This window comes from Rhamphochromis longiceps, linkage group LG3 (genome assembly GCF_057381845.1).
Source record: "Rhamphochromis longiceps isolate RC_006_pf linkage group LG3, R_longiceps_female_GT1.1, whole genome shotgun sequence".
NCBI lineage: Eukaryota > Metazoa > Chordata > Actinopteri > Cichliformes > Cichlidae > Rhamphochromis > Rhamphochromis longiceps.
The window spans coordinates 72,082,876-72,106,239 of NC_140559.1; the positions used below are offsets into that span (position 1 = coordinate 72,082,876).

General features: G+C 42.0%; 1 protein-coding gene and 1 pseudogene across 1 annotated transcript; both read left to right on the plus strand.

Moving 5' to 3' along the window:
- Window positions 1–23,364, plus strand: part of LOC146676687 (NACHT, LRR and PYD domains-containing protein 3-like) — a 58,630-nt pseudogene that overhangs the window by 16,335 nt on the left and 18,931 nt on the right.
- Window positions 14,574–16,292, plus strand: LOC146676689 (neoverrucotoxin subunit beta-like). Its single transcript, XM_085402184.1, has one exon. It carries the CDS (start codon window positions 14,601–14,603, stop codon window positions 15,216–15,218), a length of 618 nt encoding a protein of 205 aa, XP_085258310.1. The 5' UTR covers window positions 14,574–14,600; the 3' UTR covers window positions 15,219–16,292.

The following is a 23,364-nucleotide window of genomic DNA, read 5'->3' on the forward strand; positions in this document are numbered from 1 at the left end:
GGGCTGTGGTTTGTCAGAGATCAGCTGTGATTATCTGGCAGCAGCACTGAAGTCCAACCCCTCCCATCTGAGACAGCTGGATCTGAGCAGGAACTACAACCTGCAGGATTCAGGAGTGAAGCATCTGTGTGGTTTCCTGGAGAGTCCAGGATGTGGACTTGAAACTCTGGGGTCAGTCAGCATGTTTTAGTTGTGCTGAGATGAATATGATGTGAAAGTTGTGCTGACACTAAACTGCAGACATCAGGCTGATATTATACTGATCCACACTGAGGATCTTCATGGTAAAGTCTGTTTTCTTCTTCTCTGGTTTAGTCCATTGACTGCAGCAGAACAATGTTCACATTTCAAACAGTGAGACTCAACGTATGGCCCGCGGCCTACACGCGGCCTGCCCACCTTCCCTGATTCAGAGAGAGGGGACCCTGATGAACTGTGTAGTGTTCTTCCTCACAGTTCTAAGTATCAGACACAACAATGAATAATCCACAGCTGACTGTCTTTAGCAGGTCAAAGGTCACGGCACACAGCAGACAGTGGGAAATATTATAACTCTGATCATTTATCAGCACATATCCATATGTATAAAAACAAAGCTGACACTGTGAGACTTGATCAGAGGTGTGATCATCACAGCAGAGGCCTTTGTGTCAAAGTCACTGAGGATCAAACAGAAACACATGAAGCAGATTTTCCTGTTCTGGCTTTTTATAGCAGATAACCTTCAAAATATTCTGCAGTCCATCAAAAACTGAAGCAAACCATGAATCAACATGTGAACATGAGCTGATGCTGCTGAAGGGAAGCAAAGTTACAGAGGTTTGATTACAGACACAGCTGAGAGTTTGTAATCTGTCATCATTTTAAAAGGTTTACATTTCTTCAGTATTGAACAGCAGAAATGAGGCTTTGTTTTGGGAGGCCGACAGCAGTGAACACAACAGCAGACTGGTGCGTAATAAGCAGTGAATAATGCAGGAAACAGATTTTTGAAGGTAAACTGTTCTTGAAGTACACTGAGAGAGAGAGAGAGCTGTGCAGGAAGTAAACGTCAAAGTCAGAGAGAATTCATGACGATGTTCATCAAACGTAAAGCGTAGTTTGGATCTTCTTCTGCTGCTGGTTCACTCAGTTTTGGTTGGAGACAGATGAAACCTGCAGCTTCAGGATCTGTGAGCTGTCCACTTTCAGCCCCGACGGCGTGTCCGTGTACGTGCCGTCGAGTGAACGATCCACGCTCTGTGTTTCCATCTTTGTGTGTTTAGCTGCTCTCATTTACTGTTTTGTCTGTTTGCTTGTTGTTGAAATACTTTTGGGAGCTTTAACCTGAGATTCTGGCAAAATACATTTATATTAAAAATCGATTCAGGATTGAATGAATCAACATCGCTTTATTCAAATTAAAACCATTTAAATAGGAAAATCCATTTTTTTACAGCCGCCTCTAATGCTGGGTAATGTCAGCTGGTCCATGTGCAGCTGGCTGTGAGGCTCAGGGAGTGTCTACAAAGTGCAACACTGAAAGAACATCATCCATAAATATTGAGTAATAACCGGACTCTCATACAGCGAGACTCAAATGCCTTTAAACATCAGCTTATCCTGCTGATCCAAGTCCAACACTGAGTTTGTAAAAACGTGTTTGTCAATCATTTTGTTTGGTTTCTGAGGAAAATGATTCAATAACTTGCTGCTAATACACAACATTTCATCATATTTCCTCATAACCCTCTTTTGTCTGACCATTTGATCCCATTTGAATTTGCAATAAAGGATCCACAGAGTTTGGTGACAATAATGACAGTAGATGTTTGTGTGAAAGTGCTGGAAGCAAATGAGTGTGTGATGTTCTTTCAGTGTTGCACTTTGTAGACGCTCCCTGAGCACTGGTCTCACAGCCAGCTGCACATAGAGACCAGTGTTGTTAGTCCAGGTCAGAAGATGACTTGTTGGAATGAAAATGAGCTTGTAGTTTGTCTGCTTTAATAATGTGACTGGAAAAAGGTGTTGGACTTCAAATATGTCCATTTCTTTCACACTTCACCTTTAAAAGTGAAGCCTTGTGGTTCCTGGAAGGAAAAACACGACTTTTTCAAGTCTTTGTCCTGTTTTTATGAGAAATGTACGACTTTAATGTGAAACATTCAGAGTTTTTTCTCTTGTTGTGTTTGTTTGAAGCTGCTTCCTGTTGGCTTCAGCTGTTTGGAGTTTCCATTTTCTAAACTTCTACATTCTGAACCTTCTTCAGCTCTGAACAGATGATGAAACACTGAATGATTTCAAGCTCACACTTTGTCTAATAAACTGACGTCTTTCATTCTTTATGCAGATTGAGTGACTGTGGTTTGTCAGAGATCAGCTGTGATTATCTGGCAGCAGCACTGAAGTCCAACCCCTCCCATCTGAGACAGCTGGAGCTGAGCCTGAACAACAAGCTGCAGGATTCAGGAGTGAAGCATCTGTGTGGTTTCCTGGAGAGTCCAGGATGTGGACTTGAAACTCTGAGGTCAGTCAGCATGTTTTAGTTGTGCTGAGATGAATATGATGTGAAAGTTGTGCTGACACTAAACTGCAGACATCAGGCTGATATTATACTGATCCACACTGAGGATCTTCATGGTAAAGTCTGTTTTCTTCTTCTCTGGTTTAGTCCATTGACTGCAGCAGAACAATGTTCACATTTCAAACAGTGAGACTCAACGTATGGCCCGCGGCCCACACGCGGCCTGCCCACCTTTCCTGATTCAGAGAGAGGGGACCCTGATTAACTGTGTAGTGTTCTTCCTCACAGTTCTAAGTATCAGACACAACAATGAATAATCCACAGCTGACTGTCTTTAGCAGGTCAAAGGTCACGGCACACAGCAGACAGTGGGAAATATTATAATTCTGATCATTTATCAGCACATATCCATATGTATAAAAACAAAGCTGACACTGTGAGACTTGATCAGAGGTGTGATCATCACAGCAGAGGCCTTTGTGTCAAAGTCACTGAGGATCAAACAGAAACACATGAAGCAGATTTTCCTGTTCTGGCTTTTTATAGCAGATAACCTTCAAAATATTCTGCAGTCCATCAAAAACTGAAGCAAACCATGAATCAACATGTGAACATGAGCTGATGCTGCTGAAGGGAAGCAAAGTTACAGAGGTTTGATTACAGACACAGCTGAGAGTTTGTAATCTGTCATCATTTTAAAAGGTTTACATTTCTTCAGTATTGAACAGCAGAAATGAGGCTTTGTTTTGGGAGGCCGACAGCAGTGAACACAACAGCAGACTGGTGCGTAATAAGCAGTGAATAATGCAGGAAACAGATTTTTGAAGGTAAACTGTTCTTGAAGTACACTGAGAGAGAGAGAGCTGTGCAGGAAGTAAACGTCAAAGTCAGAGAGAATTCATGACGATGTTCATCAAACGTAAAGCGTAGTTTGGATCTTCTTTTGCTGCTGGTTCAGTCAGTTTTGGTTGGAGACAGATTGTTATGGCCCGTCTAGGCGCGGCCAGACCACAACATAAAGGGTGATCCATCCCCGTCCAACCCCAAGCAGCACGTCACACACTTAATACTTTGTAACTGTGATTTATTTACAATGAGTGCAGTTAAACAAAGGAAGGGAGCATATCATAACTTCAGGGTGAACCTAAGGCCAAAACAAGAGACATAAGGTAGCCTATCTCAGGAATAAATACAACTTACCTACGCAAAAGAACTAACTCAAACGACAATCACTTTCCTCCCTGCCTAAAAAAAAACAGGAGAAAACTGATCAAACAAAAAGGCGGTCCACCCCTACATGCTCTTACATTAACCAACATAGTGACACAGTTAACGGTCTGCCGGTTGGGTTGGGCCATAGATGAATGACATGGCAGTCCCTGGCGGTATCTTCTTATCTGCTGCCAGCCATCCACCCTGGATGCACCAATCATGGAGGCGCACCTGCACACTCAAATTTACATATAATTACGACAACAGTCGTAACACTGATGAAACCTGAAGCTTCAGGATTTGTGAGCTGTCCACTTTCAGCCCCGACGGCGTGTCCGTGTACGTGCCGTCGAGTGAACGATCCACGCTCTGTGTTTCCATCTTTGTGTGTTTAGCTGCTCTCATTTACTGTTTTATCCTCTAATGCTGGGTAATGTCAGCTGGTCCATGTGCAGCTGGCTGTGAGGCTCAGGGAGCGTCTACAAAGTGCAACACTGAAGGAACATCATCCATAAATATTGAGTAATAACTGGACTCTCATACAGAGAGACTCAAATGCCTTTAAGCATCAGCTTATCCTGCTGATCCAAGTCCAACACTGAGTTTGTAAAAACGTGTTTGTCAATCATTTTGTTTGGTTTCTGAGGAAAATGATTCAATAACTTGCTGCTAATACACAACATTTCATCATATTTCCTCATAACCCTCTTTTGTCTGACCATTTGATCCCATTTGAATTTGCAATAAAGGATCCACAGAGTTTGGTGACAATAATGACAGTAGATGTTTGTGTGAAAGTGCTGGAAGCAAATGAGTGTGTGATGTTCTTTCAGTGTTGCACTTTGTAGACGCTCCCTGAGCACTGGTCTCACAGCCAGCTGCACATAGAGACCAGTGTTGTTAGTCCAGGTCAGAAGATGACTTGTTGGAATGAAAATGAGCTTGTAGTTTGTCTGCTTTAATAATGTGACTGGAAAAAGGTGTTGGACTTCAAATATGTCCGTTTCTTTCACACTTCACCTTTAAAAGTGAAGCCTTGTGGTTCCTGGAAGGAAAAACACGACTTTTTTAAGTCTTTGTCCTGTTTTTATGAGAAATGTACGACTTTAATGTGAAACATTCAGAGTTTTTTCTCTTGTTGTGTTTGTTTGAAGCTGCTTCCTGTTGGCTTCAGCTGTTTGGAGTTTCCATTTTCTAAACTTCTACATTCTGAACCTTCTTCAGCTCTGAACAGATGATGAAACACTGAATGATTTCAAGCTCACACTTTGTCTAATAAACTTACATCTTTCATTCTTTATACAGATTGTGGGGCTGTGGTTTGTCAGAGATCAGCTGTCATTATCTGGCAGCAGCACTGAAGTCCAACCCCTCCCATCTGAGAGAGCTGGACCTGAGCTGGAACAACAAGCTGCAGGATTCAGGAGTGAAGCATCTGTGTGGTTTCCTGGAGAGTCCAGGATGTGGACTTGAAACTCTGGGGTCAGTCAGCATGTTTTAGTTGTGCTGAGATGAATATGATGTGAAAGTTGTGCTGACACTAAACTGCAGACATCAGGCTGATATTATACTGATCCACACTGAGGATCTTCATGGTAAAGTCTGTTTTCTTCTTCTCTGGTTTAGTCCATTGACTGCAGCAGAACAATGTTCACATTTCAAACAGTGAGACTCAACGTATGGCCCGCGGCCCACACGCGGCCTGCCCACCTTTCCTGATTCAGAGAGAGGGGACCCTGATGAACTGTGTAGTGTTCTTCCTCACAGTTTTAAGTATCAGACACAACAATGAATAATCCACAGCTGACTGTCTTTAGCAGGTCAAAGGTCACGGCACACAGCAGACAGTGGGAAATATTATAATTCTGATCATTTATCAGCACATATCCATATGTATAAAAACAAAGCTGACACTGTGAGACTTGATCAGAGGTGTGATCATCACAGCAGAGGCCTTTGTGTCAAAGTCACTGAGGATCAAACAGAAACACATGAAGCAGATTTTCCTGTTCTGGCTTTTTATAGCAGATAACCTTCAAAATATTCTGCAGTCCATCAAAAACTGAAGCAAACCATGAATCAACATGTGAACATGAGCTGATGCTGCTGAAGTGAAGCAAAGTTACAGAGGTTTGATTACAGACACAGCTGAGAGTTTGTAATCTGTCATCATTTTAAAAGGTTTACATTTCTTCAGTATTGAACAGCAGAAATGAGGCTTTGTTTTGGGAGGCCGACAGCAGTGAACACAACAGCAGACTGGTGCGTAATAAGCAGTGAATAATGCAGGAAACAGATTTTTGAAGGTAAACTGTTCTTGAAGTACACTGAGAGAGAGAGAGCTGTGCAGGAAGTAAACGTCAAAGTCAGAGAGAATTCATGACGATGTTCATCAAACGTAAAGCGTAGTTTGGATCTTCTTCTGCTGCTGGTTCAGTCAGTTTTGGTTGGAGACAGATGAAACCTGCAGCTTCAGGATCTGTGAGCTGTCCACTTTCAGCCCCGACGGCGTGTCCGTGTACGTGCCGTCGAGTGAACGATCCACGCTCTGTGTTTCCATCTTTGTGTGTTTAGCTGCTCTCATTTACTGTTTTATCTGTTTGCTTGTTGTTGAAATACTTTTGGGAGCTTTAACCTGAGATTCTGGCAAAATACATTTATATTAAAAATCGATTCAGGATTGAATGAATCAACATCGCTTTATTCCAATTAAAACCATTTAAATAGGAAAATCCATTTTTTTACACCCGCCTCTAATGCTGGGTAATGTCAGCTGGTCCATGTGCAGCTGGCTGTGAGGCTCAGGGAGCGTCTACAAAGTGCAACACTGAAAGAACATCATCCATAAATATTGAGTAATAACTGGACTCTCATACAGCGAGACTCAAATGCCTTTAAACATCAACTTATCCTGCTGATCCAAGTCCAACACTGAGTTTGTAAAAACATGTTTGTCAATCATTTTGTTTGGTTTCTGAGGAAAATGATTCAATAACTTGCTGCTAATACACAACATTTCATCATATTTCCTCATAACCCTCTTTTGTCTGACCATTTGATCCCATTTGAATTTGCAATAAAGGATCCACAGAGTTTGGTGACAATAATGACAGTAGATGTTTGTGTGAAAGTGCTGGAAGCAAATGAGTGTGTGATGTGCTTTCAGTGTTGCACTTTGTAGACGCTCCCTGAGCACTGGTCTCACAGCCAGCTGCACATAGAGACCAGTGTTGTTAGTCCAGGTCAGAAGATGACTTGTTGGAATGAAAATGAGCTTGTAGTTTGTCTGCTTTAATAATGTGACTGGAAAAAGGTGTTGGACTTCAAATATGTCCATTTCTTTCACACTTCACCTTTAAAAGTGAAGCCTTGTGGTTCCTGGAAGGAAAAACACGACTTTTTCAAGTCTTTGTCCTGTTTTTATGATAAATGTACGACTTTAATGTGAAACATTCAGAGTTTTTTCTCTTGTTGTGTTTGTTTGAAGCTGCTTCCTGTTGGCTTCAGCTGTTTGGAGTTTCCATTTTCTAAACTTCTACATTCTGAACCTTCTTCAGCTCTGAACAGATGATGAAACACTGAATGATTTCAAGCTCACACTTTGTCTAATAAACTTACATCTTTCATTCTTTATACAGATTGTGGGGCTGTGGTTTGTCAGAGATCAGCTGTGATTATCTGGCAGCAGCACTGAAGTCCAACCCCTCCCATCTGAGACAGCTGGAGCTGTACGGAAACAAGCTGAAGGATCCAGATGTGAAGCAGCTGTCTGATCTTCAGCAGAGTCCAGACTACAGACTGGAGACTCTGGTGTAAGTAGAGTGATGGAGTGAGTGGGTGGTGCTGTCAGCAATATTGTACTAAACACAGTCAGTATGAAACAAAGATCCAGTGTTTCCTGTAAAGCTGCAGCTTCTCAGTGAAGCTGTGAGAGGAGAATGGTGACAGGCTTCAGGATTGGACACAAACACTTCCTGTTTCTGACCTTCACCATAGTAACAGCTGACACGCTCTGATCAAACACTGTCAACAGCCAATCAGCTCTCTGAACAAAGCTGCACGCAGACCAATGACTGCATTCATTTCCAAGTTTAAAGCAGTGAAGAACACAGTCTGTAGGTGAGGAAGAATTTAGTGAGAGCAGATGTTTGGATGGAATTCCTCCAGTTAACAGCTGGAACCGTCCATCTGGATTGTTGGGCTTGTTGTTGGGGTTCCTACAGAGCTCAGAGTGGACACACCAAGGTTCTTCTAATGAATGAAAGTCCAAACTCAAACTAGGAGGGAAAAACATTTTCATCAACTTCAATAAAAATCCAAAGATTAGAAAAAGTGAAGCAACAATGAGTCCTAGTACAGTCCCAGCACTGAAGTCCCTGCTGCTCTTTATACTGGATGTGCTGCATCACTGACTGACAGCTGATGAAGAGTCTCTGGAAACACTCGTTTATCTCCTCTGCTCTTCCTTCTTCTCTCTGCAGGTGGAGGCGATGGTAAACAGGACGGTGTGTGTGCTGAGAGAGGAGGAGCTGTGTCCTGATGATCCAGAGAGGTTGAAGCAGCAGCAGCTTGTGTGTAGAGACGCTCTGACTGGGCCATGTTACTGGGAGGTGGAGAGGAGAGCTTCATCCAGCAGTGACTGACAGAGGAATGAGAAGAAGTGCAGATGACTGTCAGTGCTGCAGAGTGAACTGCTCTGAGAACAGCTCCACTGTCAGACACAATGTAGAGTCCAGCATCATCCCTGTGTGTCCCTCTGGATCTGACAGAGGATCATCAGTGTATCTGGACTGCTCTGCTGCTGCTCTGTCCTTCTACAGTCTCTGCACAGTCTCTGTCTGACTCTGGCTTCAGACCCTCCTGGATCAAACTCACCTGGAAAGACTTTCAAACATCACTCAATAGATTTGAATACAGAATATATTTGATATATACTGTAGATGTACTGTAGAGTTGCAGTTTGTCACTTGTAAATACAGTCTGTGAGCAGCTGTGAGCTGAAAGATCTTTCTAGAAACAGGAAATGTTTTCACTCTTCTGTTGCTTTTTCATATATTTCCACAACATTAATATTGATCCCACCTGTCTCACCTGTTTCATGCTTTTATACATAATAACAGGACACGTGTGATCTGAACGCTGCTGTGGTTGCTGTGCTGCACGTCTTCATTTAGATAACAGAGACATCTAGTGGTTCAGAGGGAGAACTGCAGGAGGTGGAGCTGTGTTTTAGCATGGAAAACTTTTTATCTTTTAGGCGCAGATACAAATATGACAAGTATCAGTGTGAGATACAAAAGGTCACATCAGTCAGCAGAGGGAACAGTGATCACACAGCAATGTAAGAATAGAAACATAACAGTGAATCTGGACATGTATACAGATGGAAGCAAACAAACAGGATGTAACACTACATTAAAGCCACAAATGTGAAGAAAACAAACACAAAGGAAAATATATTTGATCTCAGGAATCCAAATCAGATGCTTTAGAGCAGGGGTCGGCAACCCTGGGCACGCGTGTCACAGCTGCCACGTGAAGGGTTAACTGATGGCACGACCATAGCTGGACTGGCCATCGGGCATACTGATGGTGATTATTCGTTTTTATGGACCGATGATGTTTTTTTTATTTTTTTGTAACGGTATAAACGATGGAAGGTGGTGGATTGGCTGGATGCTGGTCGATGTGTAAAAATAACTCAGTTGTTTGGTGGTGGCTATGGTGGAGCTTCCACAGAGGCAGCAGGTGGATGAGGGAAAGGGGAGGCAGGAGGAGCAGAGACCCGAGGCGGCCGCCGGTGTTCCAGATCAACTGGCGTTTAGATCAACTGGCGTTGGTCGAACAGATGTGTGGCAGTCTTGCGTTTCAGGAGCTGCTACCGACAAACCAGCAAAAAAACGCCAAATGTGTCACCTGTGACACTTGTGAGGTTATCTCAAACACACTCCGTCAGTCTTGATGCTGTTGAACAACAAAATGTTTAAAAATGTGGCGAGTTTACCTGGTGATATCCTCATGCGCGACGCGATCGCGAAAACAGCAAACAATTAACACCACGCCGATGTTGTTCACAGGACAGCAAGAGTAAACGATCGGGAGACCCTTGTCGTCGTTATCGTTCCACTCGCACGGTTTATTTCACCGAATTCAGCGTTTTTGCTCCACAACTAAAGCGAGCAGTTTGCTCTGTGCACTAACATGGAGTCGAGTCAACCAGCGCCACCTCTGGCCAAGTGCCACAGCCTACAGCCAGATCAACCTGTGACACACATCTGCACCACGTTTGAATTCGTTTCATGCACAACACATTTGTACCTTTCAATTGTGTCTGTCTGTGAATCATGCAAATAAACCTTTGAAATGAATGAAATGATATCATATATTCCTTATTGGCCTACATTTGTACAAAATTCCAAATTATATACACAAAGTCATAGAAATCACCACTCCAATTGGTCATCATGATTTTGATATTCTCTTTTCCCATAACAATGAAATATACCTTGGACAAATATGACACATCGATATTTCATTAGTGTCGTCACATCACATCCTGTAAGCATCATCTGCCTGTGTCCTTTCCCTGGAAATTAATATTTCCAGCCAATATAGGCAATCCATCAACATGGCTGGAGAGTTGGTAGTTATATATAAAGTCAGTGACTCAGGTGTGTCGCTTGGTTTGTCATCTGTTTGTGAGACTGGAGGAGACGCAATCTTTTGTTTTAAATCTTAGTTAGGAAGATTCCTGTTTTAAAACAAGCACGTATTGTGAGAAATGCAAGAAGTACATCTGCAGAAAGTACACAGTTACATTCTGTCCATCATGTGGACAAAATTGAAAATGTTGAGCATTGAAAAACTGAGAACGTTGGGCAAGTTCAAAAGAAATGTGTTTGTAAGAACGAAAAACCAAATTGTTCCTAAAATAGTTATGGAAAGTCTAACTGTTGTATGTCTGTGTTCTACATGTTTATCTGATGGGAAATAAAGTTGCTATTGTTTCATTGCAGTTTTTGAACAATTCTGAGTGGATTTACACAGTACGGATCTAAATGACCCGCAACAAAATCAATGTCATTTTTTTGTTCTTCAACATAATACAAGGGTTCATTTCCAAAACTTGCCTATGATCTTCAATTTGTAGCAGATCCACTATCACACAGCAGCTAGAGCAGTTTCAAATGGAGGTCAGTCCACTGCTGCCATCTGTGGCCAAATACCATAGCCCACTACTAGATTAACTTGTGACACATCTGCACCTGCTGCTATGATGACATTGAGTAGAGGCTGAGTGGCTGCACTTACCCCTGGTACATTCAAATCTACCCACAAACATGTTGAAAGATGCAATGGCAGCAATGTGGATTGTCAACACTAAAAACAATCAGTAAGCAAAGACAACAGGGATCACTTTTTACTGTTTATTTAGCACCCACAACATTTGTAGTCGCCTTCTGCACAGGGAAAGTCCACACACACTGTGTGGTACCACTTTCCACAGAAGGTGCATTCAGTCTGCAAGATTGAATGAGATTGTCAGAGTCATTGTCTGGCTGTTTATTACTATTCACCTGCGGTACATTCACAGTAACTGCCATCTCCTTACAAATGTTTATTAGATTAACCACACTTATACAGACTGTATATAACAACCAACTCTAAAATGTTTTTTCTCAGAGAAAAGACACAGACAGACTACGCTAACGACATGTGATGTTACAACACTAGTGAAATATTGGTGTCATTTCATTCTTTTCAAAGGTTCATTTGCATGACGCACAAACAGACACAACTGAAAGGTACAAATGTGTTGTGCAAGAAACGAAATCAAACGTGGTGCAGATGTGTGTCACAGGTTGATCTGATGTTTCGGCGCCTCCGCGCTTTGTGTTTACGCCCTTTTTGCGCTGATTCTGATGTTGCGGCGGCTCCACGCTTTGTGTTTACGCCCTTTTTGCGCTGATTCTGAAGCTGCAGGTTTGATGTCTCTCCAAACAATATTGAGTAAACCAGCAGCAAAAGAAGCTCCAAACTACGCTTCACATAAACATCGTCATGAATTCCCTCTGATTGTTTTGCTGCCACCAGGATAAAATCACACTTCATGCACAGCTCTCTCTCTCTCTCTCTCTCTCTCTCTCTCTGTACTTCTAGAACAGTTTCCCGTCTAAAAATCTGTTTTCTGCATTATTCGCTTGCTTGTTATGCACAAGTCTACCGTTCTTACAGCCTGTCGGCCGCTGTTTTTTTTTCTTTTACTTACTTCTGAAAACAAAGCCTCGTTTCTGCCGTTCAATACTGAACAAATTTAAACTTTTTAAAATGATGCAAAATTGCAAAATGCTCAGCTGTGTCTGTAATCAAACCTCTGTAACTTTGCTCTGCTTCACGTCAGCAGCATCAGGTCATGTTCATATGTTCATTAATGGTTTTCTTTTGTTTTTGATGTACTGCAGAATATTTGTATAAAATCCCAGGCCAGGAAAACCTTCATGTTTTTCTGTTTGATCCTCAGCTACTTTGACACAAAGGCATCTGCTGTGACGCTCACACCTTTGATAAAGTCTGGCAAGTGTCAGATTTCTTTTTATAGATATAAAAATATAGAAATGTACTGATGCATGTAGTAACTGTTAGCTTTAACTGTACAAGGCTTGTTAGACATAATGAAACACACCGTACAGATTTCTGGATGTTAGACTATAATTTTTATAATGATTATTAATCTTGAGTCTAAAAAGTCAGTCGAGTATATCCAGGATATCTTTCTGTTAACTGGATTCACTGACCCTAACACTGGGACCAGGATAAGCGGTCGCATGAAGCTGGTTATCAGCTGACAATCTTATTATTTAATTAATTTAATTAAGTTATTTAATTTTTCTAATTTTTCCTCTACATTTCCCCTGAAATGAAGGGATTGTGTTAAACATGCTTTAGTTCCTCACATTTTTCTGCATCTCTTTGTTCAACCCCCTGAATTAAAGCTGAAAGTCTGCACTTCAAACACATCTGAGTTGTTGCATTTAAAATTGATTTTAGTGTATGTACAGAACCAAAATCAGAAACTAAGTTCTCTCTGTCCAGATATTTATGGACCTAACTGTATAATCTATACAGCACGTAAAAAATGCTGTAAATAAAGAAGTCTGTGAAAATGTGGCGCTTAAGGTCAATTTAAACTGAAGTGATATAATCTTCTCCCCACAGTTTGAGTTTGTATTGTCTCAGCTGCAGACAGACTATGATATTAATATTATTAGTTATTAATATTATTAGTTATAAAGGACACCTTCCTGCCTTTAGTCTTATTCATGATGATTATTAGTCGTCTTCTAATGTCCACAAGTCTGTATGATGTGTTTCATAGTTTCTAACAAGCCTTTTAAACTTAAGTTACTGCATTGCTGAAACACCAACATCTGCTTATTGAACAAAAAAACAACCAAAAGACCACACATCTGATTTCATTTTTATTTTAATAGACTTCCAAAGATTATACCAGATAACTGGCCTCAGAATATAATTGAATAAACATGTTTAAAAACAATAACCTAATCCTGTCTTGACAGGCTGAGCTCTTCAGTATCCACCAACAGCATCGTCATGCTGAGTCAGACGTTTCTGCTCCTGGTGGAAATACTCTTCCTCTTTCCACATTGTACCAAATGTTTTTAAATGTTAGTTTCAATTTAAAATTAAAGATTAAAAAAGTGTAACACATATAAACATCAGATAATTAAGACAAGCGAATGGTTCAGTTCCACATGTGCTCCGCTGACACATTAAACTTCAGTAAAATGATGCAGTTATGAAACAACTTTAATCTAAAACAAACTGATTTGCTCAGGAGCAAAAACAGTGAAGTCAGTGACTGTAAGTGAGTGAGCTGTGCTGGTGACTGGATATCAGATTTCCAGTCATTAGAGCAGATAAGTGGCAGAACTATATTACTGATTTAATTTAAATGCAAATAGCCCAAATCCTGATTAAAGCATCAGGTTCACTTATAAAGTATTCTGTAGTTATCTTAGTGTCCATCGCCCTTCCCAACATGGGAATAAAGCAGCTGTGAGAGAATTAAACATGAATGAATCAATGGTACGGAAGTGGAGGAAGCAAGAAGAATGAGCTGAGTAAAGTTTGACTCATGCGACATTTTTGTTTCGCTTAATGCGCCTTATAATCCAGTGAGCCTCATGGTCTGTAAAATATGGTGCATTTGCAAATTATGTGCACAATATTGGAACTAAACTATTTTATATTGACAAACAGCGGCCCGCATTAAACTGTGACTGTCACCAGGTAATGTGGACGTGTTTGCTGAATAAGCAGCAGGTGTTAAACAGCTGACAGGTGAACAGGATGCATGCAGGTAAACTCGAGGGCCCTTCGAGCTGATCGGTGGTGTCGTGAGGAGAATTTCAGCTCATTATTCATGTTACAGAAACACAGAGGTACGAGACCAGGCAGAAGACTTTCTGATTATTTGTTTTTAGTTAAAATAATTCCATTGTTGTCTAGTGATGGTGTGGTAAAGCTCTGTGAATGTGTCCAATTTTTCCGGCTTTGTTGCTTCACCCAAAGGCAGATCACACAAAGTTTAACTGCTTATTATGAAGAACTGACATCTGCTGGTCATTTAATGTTCAGCAGCACTGCTGTGAGAATACCTGTAGGACACATACCAGTGGATATGTGAGCACATGCACAGCTGCAGGGCTAGAAGGGCCCAAATGAATTAAATAAATAGATTCTTAAATAATTAATTAAATGTGTTATTAATTGATTAATTACATTTATTTAAAAATCATTAAATTTTTAATTAATTTATTGTAAATGTTGGAAATGAAATTATTTGGCATTAAATCAATGATGTATGTATTTAATAAGTATTTTGAACTTAGATTCCTGTCAACTCACAATCGACACAAACACAGTGAACACAAAGCTCCAACTGTCTGACAACAACAGGAAGGTGACACATGTGGAGGAGCTTCAGTCACATCCTGATCATCCAGACAGATTTGATGTTTGTGAACAGCTGCTGTGTAGAGATGGTCTGACTGGTCGCTGTTACTGGGAGGTCGAGTGGACGAGGAGGGCTCGGATATCAGTGAGTTACAGAGGAATCAAAAGGAAAGGAAGGAGTGATGAGTGTGTGTTTGGTGGAAATGATCAGTCCTGGAGTCTTTGCTGCTCTAATCATTATTCCTCTGTGTGGCACAATAACAGAGAAACACCCATCTCCTCCTCCTCCTCCTCCTCCTCCCCCTCTGTCTCTAACAGAGTAGCAGTGTGTGTGGACTGTCCTGCTGGCACTCTGTCCTTCTACAGAGTCTCCTCTGACTCTCTGATCCACCTCCACACCTTCCACACCACATTCACTGAACCTCTTTATCCTGGATTTGGGTTCTGGGATCCATCGACTGGTTTCATGAAGGGTATTTCAGACTTTTTTGGCACACTTAGGTATGAATTGACTCTTTGTAGTTAGTCTTACCTGTTAGAGAAACAGTTCAGTCTGTTCATGTCTGTGTCTTTCACTCAGAAACACATGATGAGATTCATGGATTCAGTCAGTTGATGTTTTAAACTAAATGATTCACAAATTATTATTCAACACAAGTTTGGTGAGCAGCAGGGCTCATCCTGCTTTTTGTTTTTGTGCATTATAATGATGAAATAACTTTGTCATGTCTGTGGTGGCCTTTGGAGAATTAAACCATCCTGTAGAAACTAGATATAAATGTCATATTTTCCAACATTGATATTTTTCTGTGTTTCAGACGACAATGAAAAGATAAAGAACAGTCTGTAAATCACAAGTTATCAATTCAAATGATTATTAAAGCCACAAGAGAAGCTTCCTGTTATTTGTACCACTCACCTGGTCATGTGATCCAGCTGTGCAGCCAATCATAACTGCCATCACTTTCTACTTTGATATTTCCATGGTGAATGGACTGATTCTTGTTTAACACGTTCATACTCTGATGGATGCATCGGAGAGGGTTAGTGTCTTGCTCAAGGATACTTTGTGTGCCAGCTGGAGCAGTCAGGGATTGAACCACCAACCTTCTGATCATTAGATGCCTTGCTCTGTCTCCTGAGCTACAGCCATCATCAAAGCTCTTTCTTAAATCCTCTCTGAGAGGAGCTCAAACACGAGGAAGAGACGAAAGTGAGGGAAGAGAGTGGACTCATTAGTAAAATGAAAAACAGCCAGCGTTGATGTTTAAGACAAGTGAGGTAACAGAAACACTATATATAGCAGCGGTCACCATGGCAACATCAATGTCGGTTGCTACGTATTGTACTGATCCTGATCTGTGAGCCTCATATCAGGATATGCTGTTGTTTGTATTTGTTTGCATTGTTACCATTTTTGTGTCTTTTTTAACAAACTACTTTTATCTTGCCATCGTTTGTCAGAGAGTCAAACTACATTTGGTTCATCTTTCTACAATAAAAACATTTCTTCATCTTAATTATTGTATGTGCAGAGTTGTAGTTACTCACAGTGACCACTGGAGGCGTGTGATCCTGATAGTTTCCCTGGAACCGTCCAGTTCATCCACATGAATGAAGCTGTTGGTGATTAACGCTCATCTGTACAACTTTAACAACAATATCAAACATTTAATCGCTCTGCAAACAGCTTGTCTGATGTATAAACTGTGTCTTAAAGGATCAAAGTAAATGTCACATTGAAAGCAGATTTCACTGTAATGTCCTCTGTTTGAAATATTCCAAATATAATCTGGCTTGGTAATGATTTACTCATATATTGTCCACGCAGACTAAAGCAGTAGGAGATGAGATGAAAACAATTAGAAGAATCTTTACTCTTTAATGTCACAAATTCCTCTTTGTATGTAACATAACAACATACATGATACAGCTGCAGCAACTGAGGCGAGGAGAGAGGCAGCAACAAGAAAACTGGAAGAAGGAGACCAACAACACCACCTGTGGAAATCTTTCCCCAATCAAGCGTCATCATATCAGCATTTCATCAAAAGCACACATGCTCCGACCTGACAATGCAGAGCTGTGGCAAAATCATTGAAATCATTTATGAAACAAATGAGTGCATCAAAAATAAGAGTGGAGCTGCAATGAAAGAGAAGTGAACTTTCCTCAGTCAACACAAAGTTTTCCCTGACAGGTGACATTTAATTAAAGTGACTTTATCACCACACACACATTCAGAGGCAGTCTACAGGAGCAGAGCTGCAGCTATTCAGCAAATGTCTCCCTGCAATCCTCACTGCAACACCTACATGTGAAAATGAAACCACCTCTACTGTTCACACATGAAACGTCGTGTGAAGAACCAGTTTTCCTCAGATCTCTGTTTTAGTAACTCTGAAGTCTGAACTTTGGATTTTTGCATCCTGTTTGTACTGATAACTGTCAGTGGATGATTTTGATCCCAAAGAAATCTTTAACACACATGTAGTGATGGGACGTGTTACTGAAACAATGGTTAGGAAACAGAAATCGCCTGAGAATCTGCTCATGTTTAAGATTTCTTCTTTGCAAACATTTTCTATGGCTGTTCCCAGTATGACCAGTGATACAAAGCATGGGAAATGGGGATTAGTTCATTCAGACAAATACACTTTTTAAAATGTAAAAATAAAGAAATGAATCAATAAAATAAAAAGTCAAAGAAATAAAAAATAAGGGTCTGAGGCGTCTGTCTCACTGTATCCATGGCAACAATTTACTTCCTGTTCCTTCATATCAGAACCACATCTTTGAAATCAAAACATTTAAGATTCAAATTCAATCACAGATGTGTTCAATTAGATATTAAATGAAGCAGTGCAATGTTTTTATCACTATCCAAGTTTGAACTCTAAGTAGAAGATTTAAAAAAGCAACACACACACACTCACACACACACACACACACACACACACACACACACACACACACACACACACACAGTATGCAGACATGATTTAGGTGATGATAATATAACGACTGCACAGACCCGTGGGATGATTCATGTCCTTTTTCTTACTCTATGCAATGATGAACTTCTTGCTTCAGGACCTTCTTGATCAATTTGTTTTCTAATCCACAGTTTTCTACCTGATCTGTGTGTTTGAAGTAAAATGTGTTGCTTCAAATGTAAAAGTTAAACAGACAGAAAGCATCAACGTGGACTTCAATCAGTGTTTTGTGTTCATACAGGTCAGCTGTTGCACACAGAGCTCCTGGATTTACACTGTGCCCTGGTTCCTGTGTTTCTGTATGTAGTTTAGTCTAAAGTGGATCCTCCTCATGTACAGACTGAATTATCTGTTCAACAATCAGCATTTCTGATTCATGGATTTCATTTGTTTTTGCTAGTTTTGACTGAGATTTCAACATATCTGTGGTGGCATCTGTTCAGTGTTATGGAAGTTTTACAACACTAATCTCACTTCACTCTGTAACATAACAGTGAACAATATTACTATTAGAAAGATTATTAGAGAAGCCACAATCAGATGATCCCCTATGAGGTGTCCTTGGTTATAGTGTGAAGTCATCTGAGGGGAGAGAGAAAAAAGAAACACTTCAGTGTTAATGAAAAAGTCATCAGTCTTCTTATGGGAAGAGACCTCCACCAGACCAAGACAGATAACCATCCAACACGTTCTCATCCCAAAACCTAACAGACCGATGCCATGTGACAAACCGATGCCATGTGACAAACCGATGCCATGTGACAAACCGATGCCATGTGACAAACCGATGCCATGTGACAAATCGATACCTTTCGGTCTCCCTCTCTCTCTTGTGCTCCTGCCAAAAGCAAAGCAAAGCATCCACCCTTTTCTTACCGGCGTCGTGAATTGTTTGTCAACATCTACTCATCCTAACGCTGGTCCAGTCTTTGTCTCAGTGTCAAGTCAGTCAACACTTTAGTCCACATGGTCAGTCCAGTCACAGTCCAGTCACACACATCATGCACACACATTCACACTAGATCTTGCTGATAGTGGAGCCTCACGCGCAAAGCATCAGAGTCTCCACCCTCATCAATATGAGCTCATTTATTTGTTCTTTCTTTTGTTTTTAGAAAAAGAGTTCTTTATGATCTTGGACTGGATTGACTCGCTGCAATCCTTTTAGACAGGAACTCGCAGGTTCCCACAGGTGACCTTTCCCTCAGCCCATTGTAATCTGGAAGAGCTCACCTTATATTTGCTCTCACAACAATGTTTTACAGCGCTGTTAATTCAATCTTGCAGGCCTGCTTAGAACAAAGAAGGAGGAAAAGAGAGCTGATTATTAGCTCATCAGAGCACAAAACATCATCACCAAAGGGGGCGACACCTGACAGTTTTCTCTAAGTGCACTGTTACAGAAATAATGAGCCGCTCCTCGACATGTCCATGTTTAGTAAAACTCCCTCTATTGAAATAAGAAAACAAGCCAAAGCTAACTGACAGAATGAACCCATCACTAAAACAACAACCCCAAAAATCTTCATCACAGAAAAGTTTTGCTTACTAATCCAACAATATGTTGTGGGAATTAGAACTTTCCGGGCCATAAAGCTTTTGCCCGACTCTTGGCTTAACTAATACTGACATAGTCTGAAATCAGACTTAAAGTCACTCCCTCTGTTCATTTAGGATAAATGTATCTATATCTGATTTAGGCTAAGTGCCTTTTGTTTAGATGAACTGCTGGACTTCCAGACCAGCAGGTTTAGGGAAGTCTTTATGGGGTCACACTCTGACCCCCCCCACCACACACAGACACACACACACACACACACACGCACACACAGGCAACGTACTCTTTGTTTGTATGTAGACGTCATATGTTAATGAACGTCATATGTATATTCATGTAACCTCAATAAAAGAGCAGTGTTACGGGGGAGCGGACGAGAGCAACTGGGGTCAAGCGAAGGAACGGCGTTTGTCCGGTTCTCTCCCGTGCACGGGAAACATAAAGAACTTTGCCTACTCGTGTCTTGCTTTGCTATGTAATTAAATTGTCCTTAACGTTCCAACGAATAGGTTTATGCTACAAACCTATCACTGAGGTTAACTACACAACCCCTCGCCACCTCCTTATACACAGGAGTGAGTACAAAAGGGTTCGTACGGACGCATCAGCCGGCCGTCCTTCTGCTCGACACTGTTAGCTGAAAGATGATCGGATCATCCTCTGTCCTGTATTTAAGGCTGAGAGTCTTTGTCCAGTCTCTTTTCCACAGCTACTGTCCACAGCACTGATCCACCTGCAGCACAGCCCCACTCAGTTGTTTTATGATTTACATTGTGCACGTTTCCCTTCCACTGAGCTTACAAAACCTCTGACAGGAGAAGTCAGGCATGTGTTTCCCCCACCTCCCCTTTTAGGCAGTAATAAAATAGAAAACAAACAATCAAACAGGCTAAAGCTAGAGCACAAGCAAAGACAGCACCGGTGACTAAGTTCTCCCATACTGGACGTACGCTACCACGTGGGCTCAAACAGCAGCACGTCAGCTCAGTTTACATACTGTTGACATCTTCATCAGAGGATCAGCAGGGAGCGCTGCTGAGCTGCAGTGGTCTCCACCAGAGTGACGGAGCAGGAATCACAAACAGCACAAACCCACCGTGTTGTTTCCACCCTGTTCAGGAGATCTGAGCCCCCATCCCTTTTTTTCATGTTGCAGCTCTGCACTGCAGGCCCTGAACGCCTCCCGGTTACCCTCAGTGTGCTTAGAGTTTAATTTACAACCGACGAGCTCACAGATCATCTGCAGGCAGGTGAACAAACCCTTAATGTGAGGATAATAGCAGAGCTGAGCTGAGGTCAGAAATAGTCAGGAACGGTGTCGACACAGTGAAGTCAGCTGTTTGGGAATTTGTCTGATTATCAGTTTGGGGGGGGTCGGTGTTAAATAACAAAGGCGGTGTAGGATGGAGAGAGGAGGAGGGAGGGAGCAGTGATGATATGGAGGAAGGTGATTGGTTAAGCAGCAGGAAGGAGCTCATGCTGGAGTCTGAGTTTTTACTGTTGGCCTTTTTCTGCTTTTTGTTTATTGTTGTCTGACACGGGGCCGCCTACCCTTGAGTGATGCAGATGTGATATCACACACAGCGACAGCAGCTCCTACACACACACACACACACACACGCACACACACACACACGCACGCACACGCACGCACGCACACACACACACACACACACACACACGCACACGCACACGCACGCACACAAGACATAAGGGGGTCAGACAGGAGCAGCATCAGTCTCTGCTCTGTTTTGTTAATAACGTAGAAAAATAATTTTGTACAATCAAGCTACATCGACGGACGCTTTACCTCACGTACCCTAAAATTAAAAATCAGTGACAGTAAGATGGACGCTGCACATGACACCATGACTGAGTTCACAGCTGTTGCTTTGATTCTAACGTTTAAGACTTTTGGCATCGACTCCGTTTTAATAAATGAGTGCTGGGAGGCGTCGTTTGACTTCAGGAGCTCCTGCGATGCTCCTGCGATGCTCCTGCGATGCTCCTGCGATGCTCCTGCGATGCTCTTACTCTGCGGGAGAAAACCAAAAACCAAAAGTAGCAAACATGGAGCGATATGACTCGTTTAGATTTTGGGAAACGTGCATCGACAGGTACAGTGTCCTTTTCCCCGCGTCTTTAAAAATAATTCATGCATCCCCCACTGAGAAAACCCTTTTATATACTTTCTCCTTTGTACACATTTTATATAGAACTATATATAATATCATTTCTCTATATCTATATTTTCAGAAAAATTCTTTCCACACAATAAAAAACAACAATTTAACAAATGCTTCAAACAAAACAACAAAAAGAGAGAAGATGGAAGAAAGAAAATCACGACTGAGGCCAGTTTGGCACTTTGTCATGAGAACATGACAGAACTCTGTTAGTTGACGGTAAATAGCGAAACTCTATTTTTCTTTCGTTTTTCTTCTCCCTCGATGAGAAATGAAACACAGCAGTACTTACTTGGCACCTAAAAATGCTGGTCGAATGAAAGATATCAGTGTTTTCATGGTTATATGTTTAGTGTACGCCTCCCCCCTCCAGACTGCTCAGCAGATCGGGAATTTTTAGAGAAGAGCAGGAGGGAGGCGTGTCAAATGAGAGGAAGAGAGCAGTAATAAAACACGGATGTAGAAAAGAGAAGCATAATGTGCACATAACACACAGGAGATGGAAAAAGAGATGACGCCAACGTAAAAAAGAGAAAACAGCGAGGAGCGAGAGAGCATTCGTCCCTTTGACAAATGTTGGAGGTCTTGAGCCTGGAAACAGCAGACCGTCTTTGAAAACAGTATCTTTGAAAGATCTGAGTCACCCACCCCAAACTGCTCATCTGCTGCTGGACACTTCAGTTGCACCTCCACATGCCACCAGTGGAGGGAGCTGCCAAGTTTCACAGCACATGACGCAGCAGGTGTAGTTGCTTTTGGAGAAAGAAGAGAATAAGAGGACAGAACGAAGGCCCAGCGCATCATCTGGTGCCGGGGTCACGGCCTGCGGGGGAGCGCGTAGTGGTGGGAAAGAGCACGTCGTGCAGGCTGTGAAGATGAGGGACTAATTCCAGCCAAAAGGCCACTTTGTTAGCTCTGTAGTTGTCTCTGACACGAGGTTTCAAACCGATGTGAAGGTACTGCTTGTCCTTCCAGTTGAACTTGGTCCAGATGACCTCCTCGAAGCGGTTGGGCTTGTATGAATGAACTTGGTGTCCTGAGGGACGGGCAGGTTGGGGTCCCTGGTGGAGCATAAAGGTTAAACGTTTCAGTTCAAAGTTATATTCAGTCTCCATTATAAGTAACATGTGGAATCAATACACTGAATACAGACAGGAGGCCCATTCTCTGTGCAACCTTTAAACTATCTAAGACCAACCGGCTGCTCTGGGATCTGGATGCTTTTGGTGAACCAGTATGTTCAATTCTTCAAAGCCACACGGGAATTAAACTAGCAACCCAGATTCAAGTATTCAAGATGACTAGAAGGCTGTCAGAGAACATACAGTAACGTGTACAGTTTACACTACTGTGACATGAGGCCTACCCAGTCTTTGCGAAGTTAGTCCAGTAAGTCATGACCACAGCGCTCAGCATCACATCGTTCTTGGAGAAGTTGCACGGGAGCAGGTCCGTGGCACCGATCATCGGTACGCCGAACACGTAAGGTATCTCGTCTCCGTGCGCGGCGTCGGCACTCGGGCCGCGTCTCGGTGTGGCAGTGGTGGTAGAACGTGTAAAAGTAAACTGGGGACTGAAACTCAGCATGGAGTTTGGCAGTGGCCACAGCTGGTGCCACCCACTGGTGGTCCGTAAACAGGAAGTGAGTGAGAAATCTAGAGAGGAAAAAAAAGTCTTTCTGATAACAGAAGGAGTGACAGGCAGCAGAGAGGAAGCATGACTGCATTATCCAAACATGTCTGTACTGTGACTGTGGTCCGGCTGTGAGGGGTTCGCAGGCCGATCTGTCAGAAACACCGACACTGAGATTGGGAGCCCACTACCTGGGGGATGATAGCATTACTGCCCACAGAGCCTCAAAGGTTAAGGCGCAGACACGCCGTGATGTGGATGAGTGGCTCTCTTTAGCACGCTTGTCTTGTTTGATGCACT